This window comes from Falco cherrug, chromosome 1 (genome assembly GCF_023634085.1).
Source record: "Falco cherrug isolate bFalChe1 chromosome 1, bFalChe1.pri, whole genome shotgun sequence".
In the NCBI taxonomy this organism is placed as follows: domain Eukaryota; kingdom Metazoa; phylum Chordata; class Aves; order Falconiformes; family Falconidae; genus Falco; species Falco cherrug.
Window position 1 is genome coordinate 16,444,164 of NC_073697.1, and position 22,026 is coordinate 16,466,189.

A 22,026-nucleotide genomic window follows, 5' to 3' on the forward strand; every position below is an offset into this window, starting at 1 on the left:
ATTTCAGTAAATCTCAACAAAATGGGAAACCATTTCCTACAGTTTTTGATCCAGAGAGTTTAAAGAGCAGCTTTAAAACATGATGCATAAGGACAGACATGCATCATTAACTGTATTAGTTTACTGAAGATCTTGTGTTGGTTCTGCATAAAAGTAAACTATTTTGGATTTCACGTAATGTTGTATCACATGGGAAATCCAAGCAAGTGACTCATCTCAAGCTTTAGATAAATATCCTAACCCTATAAGGGAAAGGTCTCACTAGTTTTAACTAGGATGCAGCCAGTTTGTCAATATAGTAATCTTTTATTCCCCTTGAATTACTTCAAAGTATAAGAGAAACAGAAAGCAAAACAGAGATGCCGTAACAGAAGCACACTTCAATCTCTGAATATGAAACCTAGTCACCATCTCCAGGCCATTCTTATTCGATATATCCAACAGCAATTATGTCCTCACTAAAGTCGCAATAAAATTCATTTCTCACAAAACGTCCAGGTTTTAATTTTCTTTTGCTACTGAAAGAAATGAAAACAATTTTTTGTTCCAGGACACCAGCTCTGTATAAAAAATGTGGGTTGAGTTTTTGTTGCTGCTGTTCAGGTATGTGGAATAACTGAAGATATTCCACTGTACCTTAAAAAAAACCCAGCCTGATCCCACACACTACAAGCACAATAGCAGAACAAGTTCTCCTTAAAGTTTCTAAATAGAAATTCAATTTGCATATTTTTAGAATTACAGTAAGAACCCCAAAATCATTCCAACTGCCAACAGCAGCTGTAAAACACAGCCACCACTGCTACATAGTAGTATTAACAAGTATCTACAGGAAGGGCCAGAAGGAGGATCTGGGGAACTAGAGGCCTGTCAGCCTGACCTCAGTGCCGGGGAAGGTTACGGGGCAGGTCATCCTGAGCGCCATCACGTGGCACATGCAGGGCAACCTGGGGATCAGGCCCAGCCAGCAGGGGTGTATGAAAGGCAGGTCCTGCTTGATGGATGTGATCTCCTTCTATGACAAGGTGACCCACCTAGTGGATGAGGGAAAGGCTGTGGGTGCTGTCTACCTGGACTTCAGTAAAGCCTTTGACACCGTGTCCCACAGCATCTCCTGGGGAAACCAGCTGCTCGCGGCCTGTACGTGTGCGCTCCGGGCTGGGTAAAAGGCTGGCTGGCTGGCCGAGCCCAAAGTGGGGTGGGGAATGGAGCCACATCCAGCTGGCGGCCGGGCACACGTGGTGTTCCCCAGGGCTCAGCGCTGGGGCCGGTCCTGGTTCGTGTGATCTGGGTCTGTGATCTGGGCGAGGGGATCGAGTGCACCCCCAGCGAGTCTGCAGCCAACACCCGGCTGGGCAGGGGTGCTGATCTGCTGGAGGGCAGGAGGCTCTGCAGAGGGGTCTGGGCAGGCTGGATCCACGGGCCCAGGCCACTTGGATGAGGTTCCACAAGGCCGAGTGCCGGGTCCTGCCCTGGGGTCACACCGGCCCCACGCAGCGCTCCAGGCTGGGGCAGAGCGGCTGGGAAGTGCCTGGGGGGAAAGGGCCTGGGGGTGCTGGTGGGCAGCCGGCTGGGCATGAGCCAGCACCGTGCCCAGGTGGCCAGGAGGGCCAGCAGCATCCCGGCTTGTGTCAGCAACAGCGTGGCCAGCGGGACCAGGGCAGTGACCGCCCCCTGCACTGGGCACGGGTGAGGCCGCCCCTGGAATCCTGTGTTCAGGTTTGGGCCCCTCGCTGCAGGAGGGACACTGAGGGGCTGGAGCGTGTCCAGAGCCGGGCAGCGGGGCTGGGGAAGGGGCTGGGGCACAAGTGCTGTGAGGGGCGGCTGAGGGAGCCGGGGTGTTTAGCCTGGAGAAAAGGAGCCTGGGGGGGCTTATCGCTCTCTGCGACTGCCTGACAGGAGATCATACGCAGGTGGGGGTTGGTCTCTTCTCCCAAGTAACAAGCAACAGGGCAAAAGGAAATGGCCTCAATCTGACCAGGGGAGATTTAGATTGGGTATTAGGAAGTTTCTTTGCTGAAAGGGCTGTCAAGCATGGCAAAAGGCTGCCCAGGGAGGTGGTTGAGTCACTGCCACTGGAGGTATTTAAAAGACATGTAGATGCAGCACATAGGGACATGGTTTAGTGGTGGACTTGACAGTGCTGGCTTTACGGTTGGACCTGATGATCCTTAGGGTCTTCTCCAACCAAAATGATTTTATGATTCTAAACTCTCCCCTTCCTAGATAATAACAACCTCCATCAGCCAAACATCCACAGATAACTTTCTATATTATCTTGGTATCAGATTAAGTCTTTTGGACATTGATTCTGCTAAGTGCTGAACAGCAGAGCAGGAATCTTTAGCAGAAACAAAATGCTGCAGATAGGTGGAGGACTACCAAGAGTAAGTACATCAGGACCAAAACCAGTAATAAATAAATATACTTTTTGTAAGGCACACTTTCCAGGTGTAGAGGCTCTTTGATAACACACAGCACAACACAGCCAAGAACTGAAGAAATACTTGCAAAAGTATTACAGCATTCATTTACCTTTGCTTGCAGTAACACCACAACACAAACTTGCTTCAGAGAAACCACCACTCTGATCACATCATCTCTTACCAGATCTACACCATTTACATCAGCAATTTTCACAAAACAGAACTGATTTCAAGCTTCTTGTGCTACTTATTTCCCCGCAAACTAAACGTGCAGCACTACTGCTGACCAGCCTTGCTCCGAGCAGCAGCAAACACCGCTTTCCAGAGCACCTGCCATAAACTACAGCTAACACCACATTCGTTTGAACCTACCAGAACAGAAGAAAGCCCAGACTGTCAAGTAGAAATACGCTGTTTGTAAATGCTCCCTCTGAATTCTGAGGAGATAGAGGACTCTGCTCCCTCTTTTCAGGAATATTCTACAAGTAACAGCTAGCTGAGGCCCAGCTGCAGGTTAATGCCTGGCACCTATTGATTAAACAGGTTTCAGGCAATTCATTTGACACAGGTGCTGCTCTGAACAGACTAACAAATACCTGATAAGTTGGAAATTTAACCCTTTTTTGCCACCTCATCACCAACAGCATGATGAGGACTAGCTCAGTCAAAGCTGAGATCCCAGGGCGGTACCCAAGGTTGGTTTGTTTACCCATGGAAGGAGGGGTATGTCCTACTCACCGAAGCCACCAGCAAAGCAGTTCAGAATGGGAGTGTCTTCGCAGGCTTGTTCACAGAGCAGAAGGTGAAGATGTCCCTTTCCACAGAAGGGCTGAAGCACTCGTAACATGCAAAACACTGTGCTGCATCACTGCTGCTGCTGCTTCCCCAAGGAGTACTCGATACCATCGCACAGCTTCCCATCAGCATGCACTGGCTGGATAGAAACTCGGGATGGCAAGCACAAATACAGTCATGCTTTCAGTTTGGGAAAGCATCTCATGATCAATAAGGCGCTTTCTAAAAAAAGCTATCTAGCAAATCTATTCCCCATGAAGTATTTTGGCTCTCGGATCAGAAACTATTATGTCTACCAATAATAAAGTGTTTCCTCAGTTCAGCAGGAGATCATAAATAAAGACTTTCAGGATTTCCATTTGGCAAAATACATCTTTCTTTGGGTTTTCTTCCCTCCACCTAGCCTAGGAAACCTACCCCTGGATTGAGACAAATGCACATTGCACTTCGAAAGCGTACCAATTTCCCCTCAAAATCTTCTGATATAATGCTATGAATCTTGTTGAACATAAGGAAGTGAGAAGTACAAGTTTTGCCAACAAATGTTACTGCTCAATACACTGGGCACTTACCACAGACACGACAACTAATTAGATCATCCTTCTGCTACACAAAACATTAAAAAGTAACTCTACTACACCACACCATAACCACATCAGTATAAAAACGTAGAAAGCACAGAAAACTCAGTTGCCATTGCATAAACACCAAGAGTACTTTAAATGCATTAGCCATCGCAACTACTTCCTCTATTGTGAATATATACTGAATCACAAGAACCCAGTACTCCACTGAAGTTCTCAATTACAAATGTAATTTTATTTAATTTCTTCACTCAAACTGAATTTTCTCATTCCAAATCTTTACTGAAAGAGACAGTAGTTAAACGCTTAGAAAAAACAGGAACTGCTCTAGTAGGCAGCTAGAGAAATGTATGTATCAATACAGATATGGAATGTAAATTTCAACTCATATAGATCACAACATACAAAGAAGATTTTTATGCAATACAGACTTACAAAACAATAACAGTTCTTCTCACAAATATTTTCACAGAGTTCTGCACAGCAATCTTGTAGAAAAGTAGATTTGTGCAACACCAAAATAACTTACTGTTCCTTAGTATAAATTATTTTTTATTTCCTGAAAGAAAGAGGTAATTTAATATGATTGGGCAGGATCTGACTGGATTTGGTGAGAGCAAAATACAAAAGATATTGTTGCTATATGCAGAAAAAGAATATGGCATGTGCTACAGTATTGCAGGGGCTAGTTCTAGGGGGGGATAAAAAAAAAAAAGTTACCTGTAAGTCTAGTGCTTCTGCTGCTGTCTGGAGGCAGTATGCCAGCAAACACCTGCCGCCTTAGAGACTTCACAGTCAGCCAGCAGAAATGTGCTTTGGTACTTGCATCTATTAAGAAATACCTGCCTCTGTGGGTTTCTAATTTGAGTTTAAATTCTTCAAAATAGCCTTTCTGATTTTGAGGAACAACGCACATTTTGGTGTGCTTTGAAGGAGTTGCCAAGTAGTAACTAGAAGGATTCACGCTTGATGTAACACAAACTCCATTCCCGATTTCTCCCTCTTAACTGCACAAAACATACAACTAAAAAAGAACTAATTGTCTAGGCCTAGAAACATGCTTGAATAGCAACATTGATGGAAACGATTTGCAAAGTTTAAAATCACATTAACCATAATTTAAATATTACCATTGATTCCCAGAAACTTCAGTACTGATGTAGTACAATCATTTGGAAAAGTATGAGACAAAGTGTGGTACAGATAGCACAGATTAAAATCCCCCCAACATTGTAATTAATTTCCATTATGTTAAAATCATATATTCCTCAATGTTATAGATAAAGTTTCAGATGGAAAATCCATTTCTTTATAATATACCTAGAATGTGAGTTTTAACCATCTTTACTGTAGGTTTCTTACATACAGGGATCAAAATAGACTTCTCATTATGACTAAAAATATAGATTTTTAACTACAGAACCCAGCAGCCATATTTTCTGCTTCTTTGCCCTTCCCCAAAAAAAGTCAAGCAAGGTCTACAAAAATAGCAATTAACTTTAAAAAATATGTTGCTTCTTCCAGCAAATTTAAGTTACATTCAGATGTAATATAGCTATTTATAAGGAGCAATGTTGTGGCAAGACACCAAGGGAGGTGTGTTGTGTTCAGTTTTCCTCTGACAACAGCTGCCCGCATCAGTGCTAATCTTGGTCTCTGGGATGATTAGTATCTGGTTTGATACTCGTGGTGCCAACGATTGAAATCATTGTAGAAAACCACTATGCTCCCAGATGCCATGCCAGTCATTATACACCTAAGGAAGGCACAAGATCATATTTGTTAGTGAACCGCTTCACGTTCAGATACATAACTCTTCAACAATGAGTTTCATCAATATAAGCACAAGAACCAGAGGCAATGACCAAATTCCACTGAAAACAGCTGGAGCTGGAAGTGCTCCACATACCAGAAAAGTCAGGCTTTAGGGGCTCCCATCTTGGGCTTCCAATGCTGCATGTAACTAAACCTGCCATCTGTAGCACCTCTGACAGATTTATGGATCACAAAACATACAAAACGCCATGCAACAGTTTGTATGGTCAGCCTGAAGCTACAATTGAGAGTTAGACAACAGAATTGTTTACCAGCACCGCTGCCCTGCAAGGCCATTTCAGATTCCCTGGGATTATTTCTTGACTTGCTTGGTTTGTTTTGGGGGGGAAGGGCGTGGGGGTGGGGGGGGTGGTGGTATTGGAGTGGGACGAAGCCCTGGTGAAGCAGCCAAGTGAAGGAAGGCTAGGAGAAGTGTTCATTGCCGTTTCACCTCCCCCATTTACACATATGACCTACATGAAGGAATTGGATGCGTGCACAGGACTTCAGTTGGAAAGGTTAGTGTGTGGGTTTGAAAGCAATTTGGAGGCTTTGGTTGTTTTGGAAAGAAATCACTGTGCTTTCCCACTGAGGCACTCTATTTTCAAATTCCTTACTCCTGGCCTACTACTAGAGATCATTTAGATCTGTTTGAAAAGCCATGACCCTGACAGGGCACACAATTACAAGAGTTTCTATATCTTTTCTACTGTCTCACATTAAAGTTCTATGAAAATCAAAAGTATGATGACATATAAAATTCTGGCATTTTAGGAAAAAACCCTCAGAACTAAAAAAATAACATTCAGAGTAAAAAGCTGTAATTTTTCCTTCAAAGACTAAATATGAGATCATCAAAACATTGCATTTTGATAGCATCACACTATTTCATTTCAAGAGCACCATTTTGATTGCTTCTGTATTAGGTTAAAACGTCTTTTTACACACTGTAACACAAACATACACAATCATGCATACCAAATAAATTACTCTGAGTAATTACCTGTAATTACTGAGTAATTACTCATTAAAATACTCCCAGTAAATCTCTTCTAAGTTTCTGTGTCTTCAAACCCAAAGTGAACAGGTTCCTAACTTGAGCACATGGATAAATTTAGATGTCCATATTAAATTTCATTTTATTGATGTGCAAGAATTACGTTGACATGAGATTAATTGCAGTTTAAAGATTCTTTAAACGCAAGTTTTCATACATTTTAGAGGTCTAAAATCCAAAAGCTGTAACTCCAGCTTTTGAAATATTTTTAACAGCAGGAGCTTTTTAATGGAAAACTGTTTCTTTCAAGATGCCTATATTCTCTGATTATGCTTAACAAGAAGTTATTGAATGTTTGATTGAAGTCCACGGATATCGCTGGTTTGTATTTTCTTAAGGTCATTTTAATGTAAGTTTTAAAAATGTAGTCCAGGTAAAAATGTTAAAATGTTCAGTATGAACTTCTGTAAGCAGAAGGTTAAGAGCGTTAGCAATATGCTTTACTGCACAATGTAGGCATTCCTAAGGGATTTAGGAGCCAAATTTCTTCAAAAGTACACAGGAACTCCACTAAGCAAATACACCAAAGCAAACAAAATTCTAGCCCACAGCTACAAGTGTACAAATGAAATGGTAAATATCCATCTCATAAACAAACAATACTTTTTTGATAAAAACACTTTTGATAAAAACACTTTTAACACTTTTAAGTACAGCTGCATTGGAAAGTGTTATGTAAAAATGCAGTAAAAATACTAACTGATTGCCTTTGCTAGAACGAATCGTCAAGGAGGGTCATGCTTTATGTGGATAAAATAACTTTTTTAGAAATGAAAATTAATACTTGCTTTAGCAAAGTATGGATGTGTGGAGGGAATCTTGTTCTGCAACTGTTCTATATTTAACATAAAGGTCTGGAATTAGGAATGTGATTTGAATTGTAAGTGAAAGAAGAAACATGAAAAGCACGTATGTAACCTTCCACCTCCATGTGACCCACACTGTACATTGGCACAGGCCAATAACTCAACCTGTCTTGAAATTGTGCCAAGAAAGTAAGATTTCTTGAATCTTTATTCATTCCCCTAAGAGCTGAAATCCTGAAAAAAGATTATCTGCTCTGAATATGACGTGTTAGAAAGAATCTTATGCAAGCACAGAATTCTCAATATGTTTGCAAGATCTGTGATCCACAGAAGATTAAAATCAGAGGAAAAACAAAAATGCAAGTTAACTGTAAGTATACATTCTCTGAAATTCTTGCGAAGACCAGGCATTGCTCTAACCTTTGGTCATACGACAGGGCCATGGATCGGATTCCAGCATCACACCCTGGATAAGCAAAAAGCTGCTTGAGGTCCCACATCTGCCATACCATGACTACTCCATTGTCTCCACCTGTAAGCAGATACTGTCCATCTCGACTCAGTTGAATTGCCTATAGGGGAAATCACATGGAAATTTGTCATAGAAATTTGTCATAGAAATGTGTTGCTCTTATTTCCCCTCTTTTACTTGCAAAAAAGTCTCGTATCGACAGCTGAATGTCTAGGGAGACTTGATATCAATACAAGCTTTTGGGACACAACATTATCATTATGTTATTCTACCCAGCAATAGCATTAATGTTATTATGCACAAATCCCTTTAATACATTAGGTATCAGTAGTTAAATTTTCTTACCTGTGATTTATTCCATATTCCAAGGATTTAATATGAGGTTAGCTAAAGAAATTTACTGTTCTAATTAGCTAGATTTACAAGACCCAGCTGTACTGGCATTAAAATATAGTACGTGACATTCCCCCAAGGGTCTTTAATACTAGCTTAGCAGAAGCCATCCTCCTTTTCTCTCTGGCAAAAGGCTGAATGATGGAGGGAACTGAAATGTTATAAAAATTACTAGAATTAATTTACACCAGCATTTTTAGATTCCTGCTCTGATTTAATAAGATAATGATCCTCTTAATAGAGACTGTGTTTCTTTTCATCATCTATCCTGAAACCACCTGTGACAAATTCAATGGCTTATACCCCGATCTTGCATGCATCATGGGGACTGATGGCAAATCTACATTTTAAATCTTTATTTGGGATCCAAATCATGGAGAAAGATGGGATATCATTGGTTTTCACAGTGAAGACTTATTGAAACTGGAGTCTTCAATCTATTTTGGTATTTCCTGTGTGCTGTTGGAAAAACATGAAACATACTGAGTACCTGGACAAACAGTAACCCTCCTCAGTTATCTGATGTCTATACCAGATGATACTATCAAATATTAAGATAAATGGAAGCATGAGAAATATTTCTTGAGAGATTTTGCTAATATAAATAAGCCAAAATGTGGTTTAAGAGAACTGAACTTGAAATTTTATTAAAGTAAGTGATAGCCTCTGGGGTCAGATTGACCATGATCCCTCTAGCCCAGCGCTGTATCACCAACAGTGGCAGCAGGAGATCCTCTGAGGCTGGCCAATCTACAGTCCCTTCCGCTTGTGCTCCCCATCACCGAGTCAGGAATATCAGAAAGCACAACTTTGTCCAATCCCTTTAGTATCTATTTACAAATATTAAATATATCTGTATTATTTATCTGCCCATTAATTTTCTTAATCTGTTTTTGAGCTGATGACTTCTGTGGGTTGGAGGAGGAAATTAGCCATTACTACTACAGTAATACTGAAGAGTACAAAACTTCTGAAAGGAAGACCCTGACCTGCTGCCATGCAGAAAAGAAACTTAAGCAGTAGAGGATATCAGGCCCTGATTTTGTAGCCTCATCCTCAAGCTATCTGGGAAACCAAAGGGTTTATAGGGTTTAATTAAAAAAAAAACAAAACAAAAAAAACCCAAAACCAAAACACAACACTACAAAGACCCACAAAAAACAACCAAAACCAAGAAGTTGAATGAATTCTGTCATGTGGAATCACATCAGCACAAGCTACCAGCAAGATCAAGACCCTTAAAACTATGGTTTGGACCATTTATAAGCCCAAACCTTCTCCTCTCCTATGCTCTCCTGTTTCCAGATGCCTCTTCCCAGGTCTCTTTCTGACTTCTGCTCCCCAGCTTGACTTCTGTTTTTTCCCTTCTCTGCTCTGTACTTTTATTTTTGTATGCAATACTCAGCACAGCAGCAGCCTATCATCCTCTACATTTGAGCACATGGAAGGGTAAGAAACAACTCTGCTAGCTGTTTGCTGAATTATTTGCTGTTATCAAAAGGAAAATAAGGAACTTTGCTACTATGAAGCACTATTGTCTATTATTAAACTCCTGATCCTACCTAATCCTTCACTGCATTGCTCCTACTTCCAATTCCTGTTTTTCCTTCCTTCCTTCCTTTCTGCCTCTTCTCGTCTTCTAGTCTCTGGCAAGTTTCAGCATTCCCATCTCTACTTTTCTGTTCCTGTCACTCTTGCAAACACCTTTCTTTCTGTTCTTGCTTTTATCCCCGATTCTGCTGTTCTTTCTCCTCAGCTTCCCCATCAGTCTTTCCCTTTCCTTGTCCAGCATCACCTCAACACATTTCATGCCATGGTGGTTTTGCGCACCTCACTGTAGGGGATGATTGGTTGCAGAGCAAAACCCTGCATCCATGGGCTACAGAAGTTCAGTACAGAATGTAGGTGCTAAGCGTGATCTATTGAATGCATTTAACCTGAGATTTGTGAATCAGCTCAATTTGGGCAGCTTTTCACAAAATACATATCCTTCACGCCAGGACTGATTCATGACAAATTTTACCTCCCTGACCCAAGGCAGAGAGACACAAACCTTTTCAACAGAACAATGTAAGGATGGAGGATATTCAGGCCAGTGGCTTTTAAATTCCAAACACACATGTTCTACAAATAGATTGATCCACTTTAACTAAAACATTATCACTTGAAGGCAAGGAAATTGCCTCAAGTTGATAGTCTACAAGCAAAATTCCAGCTCAAAGATTGAAATTTAGGAAACAGTAGAAAGAAATGAAGACAGGATCTTGCAAACATATCTCTCTCTGCTGAAGTCTGCAAGTATTTTGGCACTTGCAATCTTTACTTCTACAGTTTTTCAATATGCAAAACTTGCAACACTGTGATTTTAAATTCTCAGGAAAAGGAAGTTGTTTTTAAATACATAGAATTTCTAGTGCATGCACCACAAAAATGAGAGAAACTAAACCACAAAAATGTGACATGCATGCAACATGAAGGTGTTATACAGACTGCTGACAAGCCTAGAAACTAAAATCTACAGTGTCCGTAAGACACTGCTTTGTGAACAGCAATAACTGAAGTCAAACATATTGCACATCTGTATTTTTTGTATTGCTGTACTCTATTGCTATGATGTCAAATACATCCTGTAAGAATTATATGATGTGCAACACTCACATTAGGGTAGAGTTTCTATATTATAAATTTTGAGTGTTTACTGCAGCTCCCCTCAAGTAATTAGAATGAATCACATTGCTAAAATTTTATTTTACACAGTAACTTTAAAATGAATGTAATTTAAATACATATACTGTAAACAAAATATTGTGACGTCAGAAAAAAATTGATGATAAACCTGTTCCAGCTGTGTTTTGAATTAAGATGACGACACATACATGTAAATTTAGACACAACAAAACAGAATATATGGAGTTTATATAAAAATGGAGTATACACATCTAAGTATGGAAAACTGAATACTAACCAATGTTAGAGTTGACTATTTTGAGCTGAAACTTCTCCCCCCCCCCAAAAAAAAAAATAAATGTACCAATCATAAATTGCTTCTGTGATTCTTTCAACCAGCCTATGAAAATATGCTAAGCACTTCCCAAAGCACAGCCCCAAGGAGCTTGAAAACTCATCCAGAGACCCTCTTAGAAGAGTATAGTAACCGAGTAAGAAAGAGGTAGAAAACAAACTGAGATAAGACTGTGAAAATTATCCAGAACTTGCATGCTCTGAGTTGATGATCATGAGATCTAACATACCACACACAATTATTAAAAAGATTATTCATTAGAAGCAAAAATCAATATGGGGTGGTTTTCTTCTCTACAGCAATAGCAGTCTCCTAAGGGTATTTTCAAATTGCAATGAAGACCATGACAAATAATTATTTGCTACACTTATAAAATTCAGCTGATGAAAATCCATTAACCTTATGGTCATGGTTCACTTGAATTTTATACTTGAGGCTTTTACTGAAGAAATGCTATATTAAAAGGCAAATTAAAGCCATTAATCTTTAACTCTTCCCCTACCTGCAAAATGCAGTGGGTTTTGTGATCCTTTGATTAAATAAAGTATAGGCTTTGAACCCTTACTAATACCTATGCAGTTTTACTAAGTCATTGGCTTGTCATGAAGACAAGATGTTGATTTATTTGTTTTTATTGTTTATTAATAAATTTCTCAGCCACTTTTTTTTTTTTTTTTTACATATATATATGTGAAGGAAGGAAGGAATAGAAGAAAAAGGTCACCCTGTCAACATTTCAGTTTCGTGACATGCCCTTCAAGATTTAACAAACGAAAGGATGCTTTTACTCCCAAGTACTCCAACTGGTATAGAAGACAACATGAATTGATTTTACTGTTCTGCTTTTCCCCAGCGTGGTTTATCTACAATTCTGCTAGGTATGAAACTGAAACAACTCTGCAACTAATCTTTCTCACAACATGAGCTTCAGACTCTCAAATAATCCCCAAAGTGCACAATTTCAGCAGTGTTCTAAAAGCTGCATTTCTGACTTGTATTTCCTTGGAAAGTCTCAAAACTTTGCACAAATCTCTTTTAACATCTTAGATTTTTGAAAGGCAGTGCTTTGTAAAAAGGCAGAGCTGACACTGTGACAGCCCTGGCTTACAGCAGCAGGAGTCTTGTGGGCACTTCCACATTTCAAAACAGACTCAGGAAAGGAAAATAAATTGGTTCCTCTGGGTGAAACAGCATACACTCTTTGTTTAGTGTAAAATAACTTTACTTCTCAGAACAAGCAGAGTATTTAGAGTTAAGTTATTCATTAAGATATCTAAACATTACATGGTAGATATACTGCGATATGCCTAAGCCCCACTGAGCAATACAATATTTAAAACAAAACCAGGTGGAAAGTATTGATTAGACTTGGAATTTCCCCAGAGTGTCTGAAATTTTTCTAGCACAATACAAGAAAGAAAATTGGAATGTTGTTCCAAACATCACCATTGAAAACTGCTAGTTTTGTCAATAACTGTCTGTCTGAAATACTGGTCCATAATGACACAGGAAAATAGAAACTAGAATGCCACATTACAGACTCAATGCTTATGACTATAGGAAAATAGAACCTGGAATGTTACATTACAGATTAAACTCTTACCACCTTTTTTCCCCTTTCCTATCCTCCTCAAGCAAAAACCAACAAAAAGTGTTGGTCAGCACAGCCCATGGGTTGGTACTATTCATTTTAAATGCCCCTACTTTAATCATGCAATTGCCACTTGCCTTCTAACATGATGTAGTGCAGAAGCACTGGGAAAGACGCTGTGGGTTGTTTAAGCATAAAGCCCAACTGGGACCACTGGGAGAGAAAGAAAAGAAAACAAAACAAAATAAAACCCAAACCCCTGTACATACGTAATTCTGGCCCACAGAGAGTGGAACTTCCATTGCCTCTAGCAACATTCCTAAAGCTGTGGGTACTGACTGAAACACTACAGAAATTGTTTTAGCTGGCAAGGGATTTCTAGATATTTTACAGATTTGCTGGCCTAGCTGACAACATAATCACAACTGAAAGTGACAGATTATTAACATTATTATTGTGAAAAGAGAAAACACTGCAATATGTACTTGCTTTACGGAAAGAACTGGGATCAAGGGTAGGCTGAAAATCTCAAAAGCATTTGTACAAGAAAAGCCAAAAATGCAATTTCAGACAATTGAAGAAACGTTAAAAATTGAAGGAAGAACCTACATAAATTTGGAAAAATGGCCTGGGACAGAAATACACACACGCCTACTTCATTTCCCCAGCCTCAGATCCACACTTGTGGCTGCCATCAGGATCCAAGGATCATATGCCCTCTCACCCCTGCAGACAGCACTCTCACTATGGAAAAGAGACCTGCACAGAGAGTTATTTCTGCAATATTCCACCACCAATGCATCTGCCATTTTGAAAACACCGGGATGCTGGACTAACAGTGAGTCATACATGACAGCGGTTTAGAAGGTGTTAAGTGGAATACGTTGAACTACACTGGAGATTTCAGTGGTAATGGAGCATTCACTGTTCCATGTAAATTATAAAATGGAAATAATGAAGATCAAAATTCTTTCAATTATATTGACATATTCTTCCAGCTCAAGAATTAATATGAACAGAGTCAAGGGAAGACCAGGTTAGATTTTTTAAATGCTTAAAATTTTGCCAAAAATCTGAAAGAATTTCAGTAATTCTGTAAAACAAACATGAGAATGAAGAAGCATGTTCTTCTTGAAATGTCTAACTTCCAACTAAAGGAAAAAATGTTGAGAGTGTTCAGCCCAAGAGAACACTGGAAATCCCAGCAGCTGGGTTGTCATACTGCTATATGCTTACAACAACAAAAGATTCCTCTTGCTGGTGTTAAATAGGTAAACAGTCTTTATAATAGGAAGCACTTCTTTACTGTGAGGATGACCACGCACTGGCAAAGGTTGTCTAGAGAGGCTGTACAATCTCCTCCATACTTGGAGATTCTTCAAAAGCTGTCTGGACACAGACCTGGGCAACTGACTCTAGATAGTCCTACTTGAGCAGGGGGACTGGCCCAGAATCTTCAGAGGTCCCTTCCATCCTCAACCATTCTCTGATTCTGTGCTTCTCAGACTGTAACTATCGGCATAGAGACCATAACTTCAGATAATTCAGGTACCCTGAATGCTGACCCAGCAATGTGATCTTGCTTCATGTCTCTGCTGAATTCTGTAACTTTCTAGCAGATTTGGTAATGCTTGTTCATTTACCCCACCCCACCCCCTTCCCTTTCTTTCTCATTTAAGGAAAAAGTGGGAATATTTTTTAATGCAAGGAAAGCATTCTTTTGACATTTCTGCTTCACTGCAGTATAGCTGGCAGGTTCTGCTCTGCTTCATAGGTACTATTTCATAGGAACTGTCAAAAGACCTGCATTTTGCATTACAAAATAATTTCCATAAATCCATAAGCTTAAAATGCCTCCTGCATAGTTTTGGACTTTCTCCATGTCTCTTGCAGCTAAAGATGTGGAACCTAGCTGCCTGCTCAGCAAATGCCAAAGGGCTAAAGAGCTGAAATATAGACATATGCCTATAAACTTCCTGAAGCTCAGCACAACACATGCTATCTCAAGCTAAGATGAAGGAATGTAGACAAAAATGCCAAAAAGGGGAAAGCCAACATCGAAAACAGCATATCCAACAACCTCCTGCCTTCAGATTCAGAAGTAAAGAAGTAGCCTGGCTTTTTCTGGTCAGAAATTAGTAATATTTGTATTTTTCAGTTCAAGGGAATGCCTACAGGGTATTGCTTACTATACAAACAGAGTTAAAATCTTAAAATTAAAACCAGTACTATTATGAGTACACGGTCCCCTTAACTACGATTTTTTCAGAATGCTGCTATTATGGTCTAGTACCATATTTCTGTGGTCTGACTATAGAAGGAGTCTCCATATAACTCCCAACACCAATAGCTTTTCCTGATACTGGAACTGACAGTCCTTAGCACTCACCTTTATCTTGTCATCTGTTTCCATAGTGGCTTGAAGTCTCCCATTCACACTGAATACACAGAAGAGGCCATTTTCATAATATATGACACAGTGGCCTTCTCTTGAAGCTTGAATAAGTTTTGGTCTTAGGCAGTTTTCAGGACCTTCTAATGTTTCAGGACCTTCTAATGTCCTCAGTAGGTCTCCATTCATAGAATGTATGAGACATGGTCCTTCTAATGAGACAGAATTAAATATCTAGTTATTGATTTACATGCTCATTTAAAGACATTGTATATCAAATAATAAGTAATGACTTCTACTTAGGTAATCACTATTATAATACATTAAAATTACTTTTATCATGTTCAGGTGGTTAGCCTATGACTCTAAAGGTGCCAGAAAGTAAGATAAATAACTTATCCTTTAAAAGCTTTGTATTCAAGTATTTTAGAGCACCTATCAAAAATAGTTAAGAGACCTAACAGATTTTCTTTTGTGGATTTTCTTTTAAAACTGGTAGTAGTTCATTTCGAGAGCACAAAAATAAATGTGCTGAATCCTAAAATAAAATTTTCAAAATATGAAGACACAAAGAGTTAAGTGTAACGAATTTACATACATAGGTAGTCTAAAAATGTATGTTCTCATTTAAGAGCTTAATTCATACACAATCAACTAAGTATTTGCTTTTCAAGATATTTGGACAAACACCTTATTTGCGTGTAAGCCACAAGTGTTCACATGCATAAAACAGAAATGCACACAGGTGCATATGATAAGTACACCCAACTTTGAAAAACTGTCTCAAAGTAGATAGCTTGGAAACACTAAAGCAGAAAGATCGTAATTAAAAAAAAATACCAGTTTAAAAATAATTGTAGACCAGCATATAGGAAAATGATAAACAAGATCCGTGGAATCAACATAATTCTCTATAATTTGCCTGCCAAAAGCAGGTCTTTGAGAACAAAAATGAGTCATATTACAGGTTTTGTAGCGAAGCTCAAAGAGCCTGAACAGAATTACTATACATTTTAGTTGGTACTTTATATATACCCTTCATCAAAAAAACAAAGACAGCACATTCTTTTTTCTCTATTTTTTTTCCTCTAATTTTTCTCTTTTTTTCCTCTAATTTTTGCTTCCCTTTCTGACAAGTTATCCATAGCAAACATTCTTCACCATCCTGGCAGTCAAGAGCTGTACCAAACTGTATGCTGTATGTAATTACACACTAGATAAACAAACAGAAATAGTAATCAGTAGGCTGTAATAGGGAAACTGACATGGTTGCCTCTTGTACATGTCTAAATAATCCTCAGTTTTTACATGTTTAAAAGGAGGTTTCAGATTCCAAAGCAACTAAAAAAAGGTTAGAAATACAACCACTATAAAGTTAATAAAGTCTGCCACTGGAGACTATATTCCTTTTTGCATTAGGATTATAGCTTCATGAACAGACAGAAATGACAACAGCTACTTACCTTTTGAACCACTTATTACCAGGCCAAGTTCAGCACAAATAGTAGCACAGGTGATCTCATAGTCATGTCCTGTCAAAATAGCTCGAGGAGTTGCAAAATCACCTTCAGTGAAAAAACAATAAAAGCAATCCTTGGTTACAATCTATTTCTAAAATCACTGCTTTAAATCACTGAAGCGTCTTCAGTTTCCTTGCTCTTTGAGTTCATGTTCCATACAAATCACTTCTATGCTACTGTTTGCATACGGTTCTTCTGTACTCATACCTATACAGCACAGCAGCAGTATACTATAGGAATTCAGCTTGCACATTCACTGACACACATTAATATAGAAGTCGGGTGTGCAGTAAAACCAAACAGAAGTTGGAGCACAAAGATCTGCATTTTCCCCCTCCCTCCTTCTCCCCCTCTTTTTTTTTTTTTTTTTTTTTTCCCTATGGAGGAATTGTTCAAAGTCAATTACCGCCTTTTCCTGTCACAGGCGTTAAGTAAATGCAAGCATCACTACAACAGGTACTGAGATGACAGACCAAGAGTGCCCAAACAAGATGTAAAACATCCATTGACTGATTTTATTTTAACCTAGTAACAATGTTGAAACCTCAGCTTCATGTCTAGCTCCTTGTAAAATGTGGACTGTAATGAGTATGAATTTCAGATGAGTTTTCAAAATCAAAACACCCAAACCCAACATTAATTACCACTGCTCCTATTAGACAATTCTCATCAAAAACAAGAAATAAAAATATATTTTTTTGAGATTCTCCTTGTAATCAAACATATATGGATATCGTAAAGAAAAAAATTTATTCTCCAGGTCAAGACACAGAAAGGGTAAGCAAATGCTATAAAACTCTTTAAATAGTTTTATAACTTCACTCACAGGTCATTTGCTAGATCAACCTCTTTAAGAGTGCTAAAATTTCATGAAATTCACAATTGCAATACAATTAGTTCATTCATCTGAAGAATGTGTATTGGGCAATGTTACCATTTAGTTTCAAAAAGGATTAGATGAGTTTTTAAGTAGCAGCAAATAATTTCACTTCACAATAAATGCTGATACATGAGGTACCAACAAGGCAATAAAACAGTGGTAAAATCAAACTTTTTTTACTTTAAAAACAAGAGATGGTTTTGCAAAAAGACACAGTAATAACAGGGCCAACTGACTCCATTAGTTACTAAAGTAGCATCACACAAATTACACTTGGGGCTGTAACTTTTCGAAACAAGCATAATGTCATCAGTTTGTCGATGGAGAGCCTTAACAGAACTAGCAATACTGGTTCTGGGTCTTATATATATATATAAAATATATATATTTATATATTTATATATAATCTGGGAATTATATTTAAACAGGTAGCTACCCAGACCCTACATGTGAGAGACTTCTGTGGATTAGTAGTATAGATCTGGGCTTGCACAAATAAAAGCTTAGCTTACTCGCCATATTTTACCTTTTTACTCAGACCATTTGCAACACCTCCCAGTCTGTGTAACTGCCACATTCAAATTGCTTCTTAGAAAAGGTCATAATCTATGACAAAGTATCAAATCAAGGATTTTGACCTTTCAAAATTTGATTTATTCTGCAGTTACTGTTATAATCTATATCCACAATACAAAATCTTTAAAAGAAAATAAATATGTTTCTTCTTAGATAAATATGTTCACTAAATAAATATTATGTGCATATATACACACACAAATATGCATATGTTATCAGCATTTTAAATCTGAAAATGCTTTGGAGCAACTTGCTGAATTTTCCCTGATCTCTTAATAAAAAAACCTTTAAAAGCTATTGCTTTTGTTTTGTGTAATGTTTGGCAAAACACACTCAAACCCACAAAGTATGGCAGACAGTTCAGAAGCAAAGGAAAAACTCCCAACAAATTAGAAGCATAAGGGTAGACTTAATTACCTCTAGGTATTTCTCAGGTGGCTGATCCTATGAATGCTCACAAACCTTTTAAAAAAAGTTTGTTCTAGTGAACTTTCGTCACCTAAACATGGGGCAGGCATCTTAGAAGATTCATGAATGAACATCGTGTAGACAAGCCAAAAATTTGCATTTTTAGGGGAAAAATGTAACCGCAACCATAACAGTCTAATTATCCAGTAACAATTTAATTTTGTTGACCCAATTGCTTCTCCCTGTGTTCCCCAATCCACAAAAGAGGCGGCAGCTTTGCACATTTAAGGCACTTCTAAGTTTGAGTTTTTTTAAATGAGCTGCCTACATTAGCAAAATTCTAGAATTCTGGTTTTACTGCTTTATTTTGCTTTCAGAAATTGCATTTAACACACACTTGCATAGATCAGCAAGGAATTAATCTAATCATGTTAATGAAACTTTTGAAATCAGAGAAGTTTTACATGTACAACATTGTAGTGGATGTAATGAATATAAGATGTTAGAGTTAGAAGGACTTATAAGAAGCAATGTCTGAATGAATTATTAGGAGGTGCAGATAAACAAAATCCTTATAGCAAACATATTGCTTACAGCAACTACATCACTGTAGGCTTTACCCAGGTTAGGCTGTCAGTAACTATACACATAAAGTGTAGGAGATAAGATTCTTAAAACAAGAAGTAGAAACTGAGCATATATATATATCACAGTCCACAGAAATGTAAAATTACATGAGTAATGCTCGCAGTCCTTTTAGAATTTGGGCTTGACTTCAAACATAATAGAATATAAATCTACAGGTGGCAGGATCAGTGTTTCATAAATTTTATCAACTGTTTACTAAATTACATTTGTTCTAAAGAAACACTTCAACGCAAAAAAGAGAAAAAAATCTGAATAGTACCTTTAAAGAAATTAGGACTTGAAAAAATACTGTAAAAGAGGAGTCCTGTGAAAAGCCAGGCTGACTCCTTTGATAAGAATGTCAAGTATTTAGAGGTTTCCAAGCCTCTGATTTTCCAAATAATGGGGTCAACTTAAAAGCCAGTTGTAGAGCAGAACAGATTTCTTTAAAAGCTTTTAAACTGTTATTGCTTCAGGAGATTGTCATGGTTTTCAATAATGCAAAGAGAAAATTTTATTTTGTTGCTGGTTTAAGGGGCACCACTTCAAACTTTTCTAAATTGTTTTAGGGGAACCGGCTTGCAGATCTTTTGAAAAGCTGGGGAAGTGACTTCAAAGGGAAAAGAGTCTTTGTCCACTAAGCAGGTTTACGACCACTGATGCAAACCCTAAGGACTGAAAAGAATACTCAGTCCATCTTTATGGAGATCCTTAAGGAAGATGAACAAGTCAAATAAAATTAAAGATAGTTCAAATCCTAGCACTAATAACCAAGACACAACAGTTTTACAGATGTGCTTTTCTCAGCATAGTACATAATAATATCCTTAGTCTATAGCATTGCTGAATTGTTACTTGAAGTTGAATGCTGTAAGAATCTTAATGCCACATTCACATTGCAACAAATGTCATCAATGATTTATTTAAGTCACAGAAGGTATACATAAAGTTATTTTCCAGTAAGGGACAGATTACCTTTAAAGTAACCACTCAAATTAGTTTGAAAGAACTCTCCTACATTCCAATAAATAATTTCTGCAAAGCTGTTTTCCCATAGAAAATAGCATAAAATATCACTCTCTCTTAAGTGACTAAAGTACATTTTAAATCATAAAATTCAAGCTTCAGAAGATAAAAGAAGAGCACATGATATCATGTCAGCTTATGGCGATATTTCAGCGAAAAAATGTTAGGCGTTTGGAAACTACGTTTAAAAAGGAACAGTGGGATTATAGCAAAGTCAAAACTTTCTTCTAGTTTAATGACATCCAGAAGATATGCCTTACTGAATAACAAGAAATTGGTTTGTATTGCTGGGTCTTTCTCTGCTTTTTTTCAGCTTCATTGATGTTACAAAACAAAACGGGATCACGACATTTTAAATCCACTACTAAATTCCTAAAATGACCACTTTCTGTATTTTCAGCACCAAGTTGTAAGAGCTGAGCCAAACATCTCCCTAAAAAGTAATCAGACTAGAGATTGACAGAAAAACTTATTTCATAATGAAATATGAGATACTCTTCCTACTATTTCTGCATGAGATAATATTATGCAACACATTAAGATATAAAATATTTGAGCATGCTCCTTTTTATGTTTTATGCTGAGAAGACAGTTAATTATTACAAGTCACAGACAGCCAAACAGTTATTTCTAAATTATGATTCCGTGCTTGCAGAGGCTGTAGGGCACTTTTAAATGGCAAATTAATTATGTGATTTTATGCCAATAAGAAGTCCAAATTAAATGATAATCTAACTATCTTTTTACCTATTTTTTTGCGAAAACGTGATTGAGTACTTTCTCAGAAGGATATATCAACCAAACCAAAGCATATTTATATAGAAAAAAAGTCTTCTTAAAATAATTTTCAAATTTCACAATTTTGAAGTTGGTTTGTATGATAAAAATTGAGGAAAAAAAAGATTTGAAATCAATTTGAGAAGTACAAATATACTTACAGAATACAAGACATTTGGACAAAAGTGCTTTCAGCAAAATAACTAAATTAAGAAAACTAATCTGCTGCTAGGCTTCTATGTTGATTATATAGCAAATTTCAGAGTTTAATTACATCAAAGTGACAACTATCAAATATTATTGAAACTCTGTATATTAACATTATTTATAAATCACACAGAGTGAACATATAAATAACAGCCAACTGGTTAAAACCACATTTCACCAGTGCAGAAAGGCTAGCTCTTTGATGGATGTAAGATCTTACTAAAGTGATACCACACAATATTACTGAAGTATTCCTAAACCTTCAGATTAAATAATCTTTCCTTTGTAAATATGCATTTTATTGTAACAATGTAATCTTTTCATATTATATAGGAACTTCATTGTTGTCCAGTTCTTCACATGACACCCCATCAGCATTTCCTCTAATTCCTTCAAACTACTTCCCATCTGTTCAGACTTCTTTTACAACAAAAAGTATAACCTTATGCCTAGATGCAAGTTTTGTTTTTGCAAAAAACACTTCAACCATACATCTTTTCAAAAATGAACAATATCTTTGAACAACTTATCATTCTATCCTGAAGCAAAATCTAAAAACACGAAACACAGATGATGCTATAATGCTGTTACATATGTTCAGTAAAGGAAATAAAGAATTACATTTATCTTGTAGAATTCATTTCAGCAAATA

General features: G+C 37.7%; 1 protein-coding gene across 4 annotated transcripts in view; it reads right to left on the minus strand.

Annotated features, from left to right (window-relative positions):
- Window positions 1–4,018: 4,018 nt before the first annotated feature.
- LRBA (LPS responsive beige-like anchor protein) overlaps window positions 4,019–22,026 on the minus strand; it is a 410,948-nt gene continuing 392,940 nt past the window's right edge. For all 4 annotated transcript variants that reach the window (XM_055700881.1, XM_055700879.1, XM_055700880.1 and 1 more), the window contains 4 exons: window positions 16,817–16,918; window positions 15,351–15,565; window positions 7,904–8,055; window positions 4,019–5,561 (listed from right to left, as the gene is read on the minus strand). In XM_055700881.1, coding sequence (XP_055556856.1) covers window positions 5,471–5,561; window positions 7,904–8,055; window positions 15,351–15,565; window positions 16,817–16,918 — 560 coding nt within the window. In that variant the 3' untranslated portion in view covers window positions 4,019–5,470. The remainder of the gene's footprint in view (window positions 5,562–7,903; window positions 8,056–15,350; window positions 15,566–16,816; window positions 16,919–22,026) is intronic.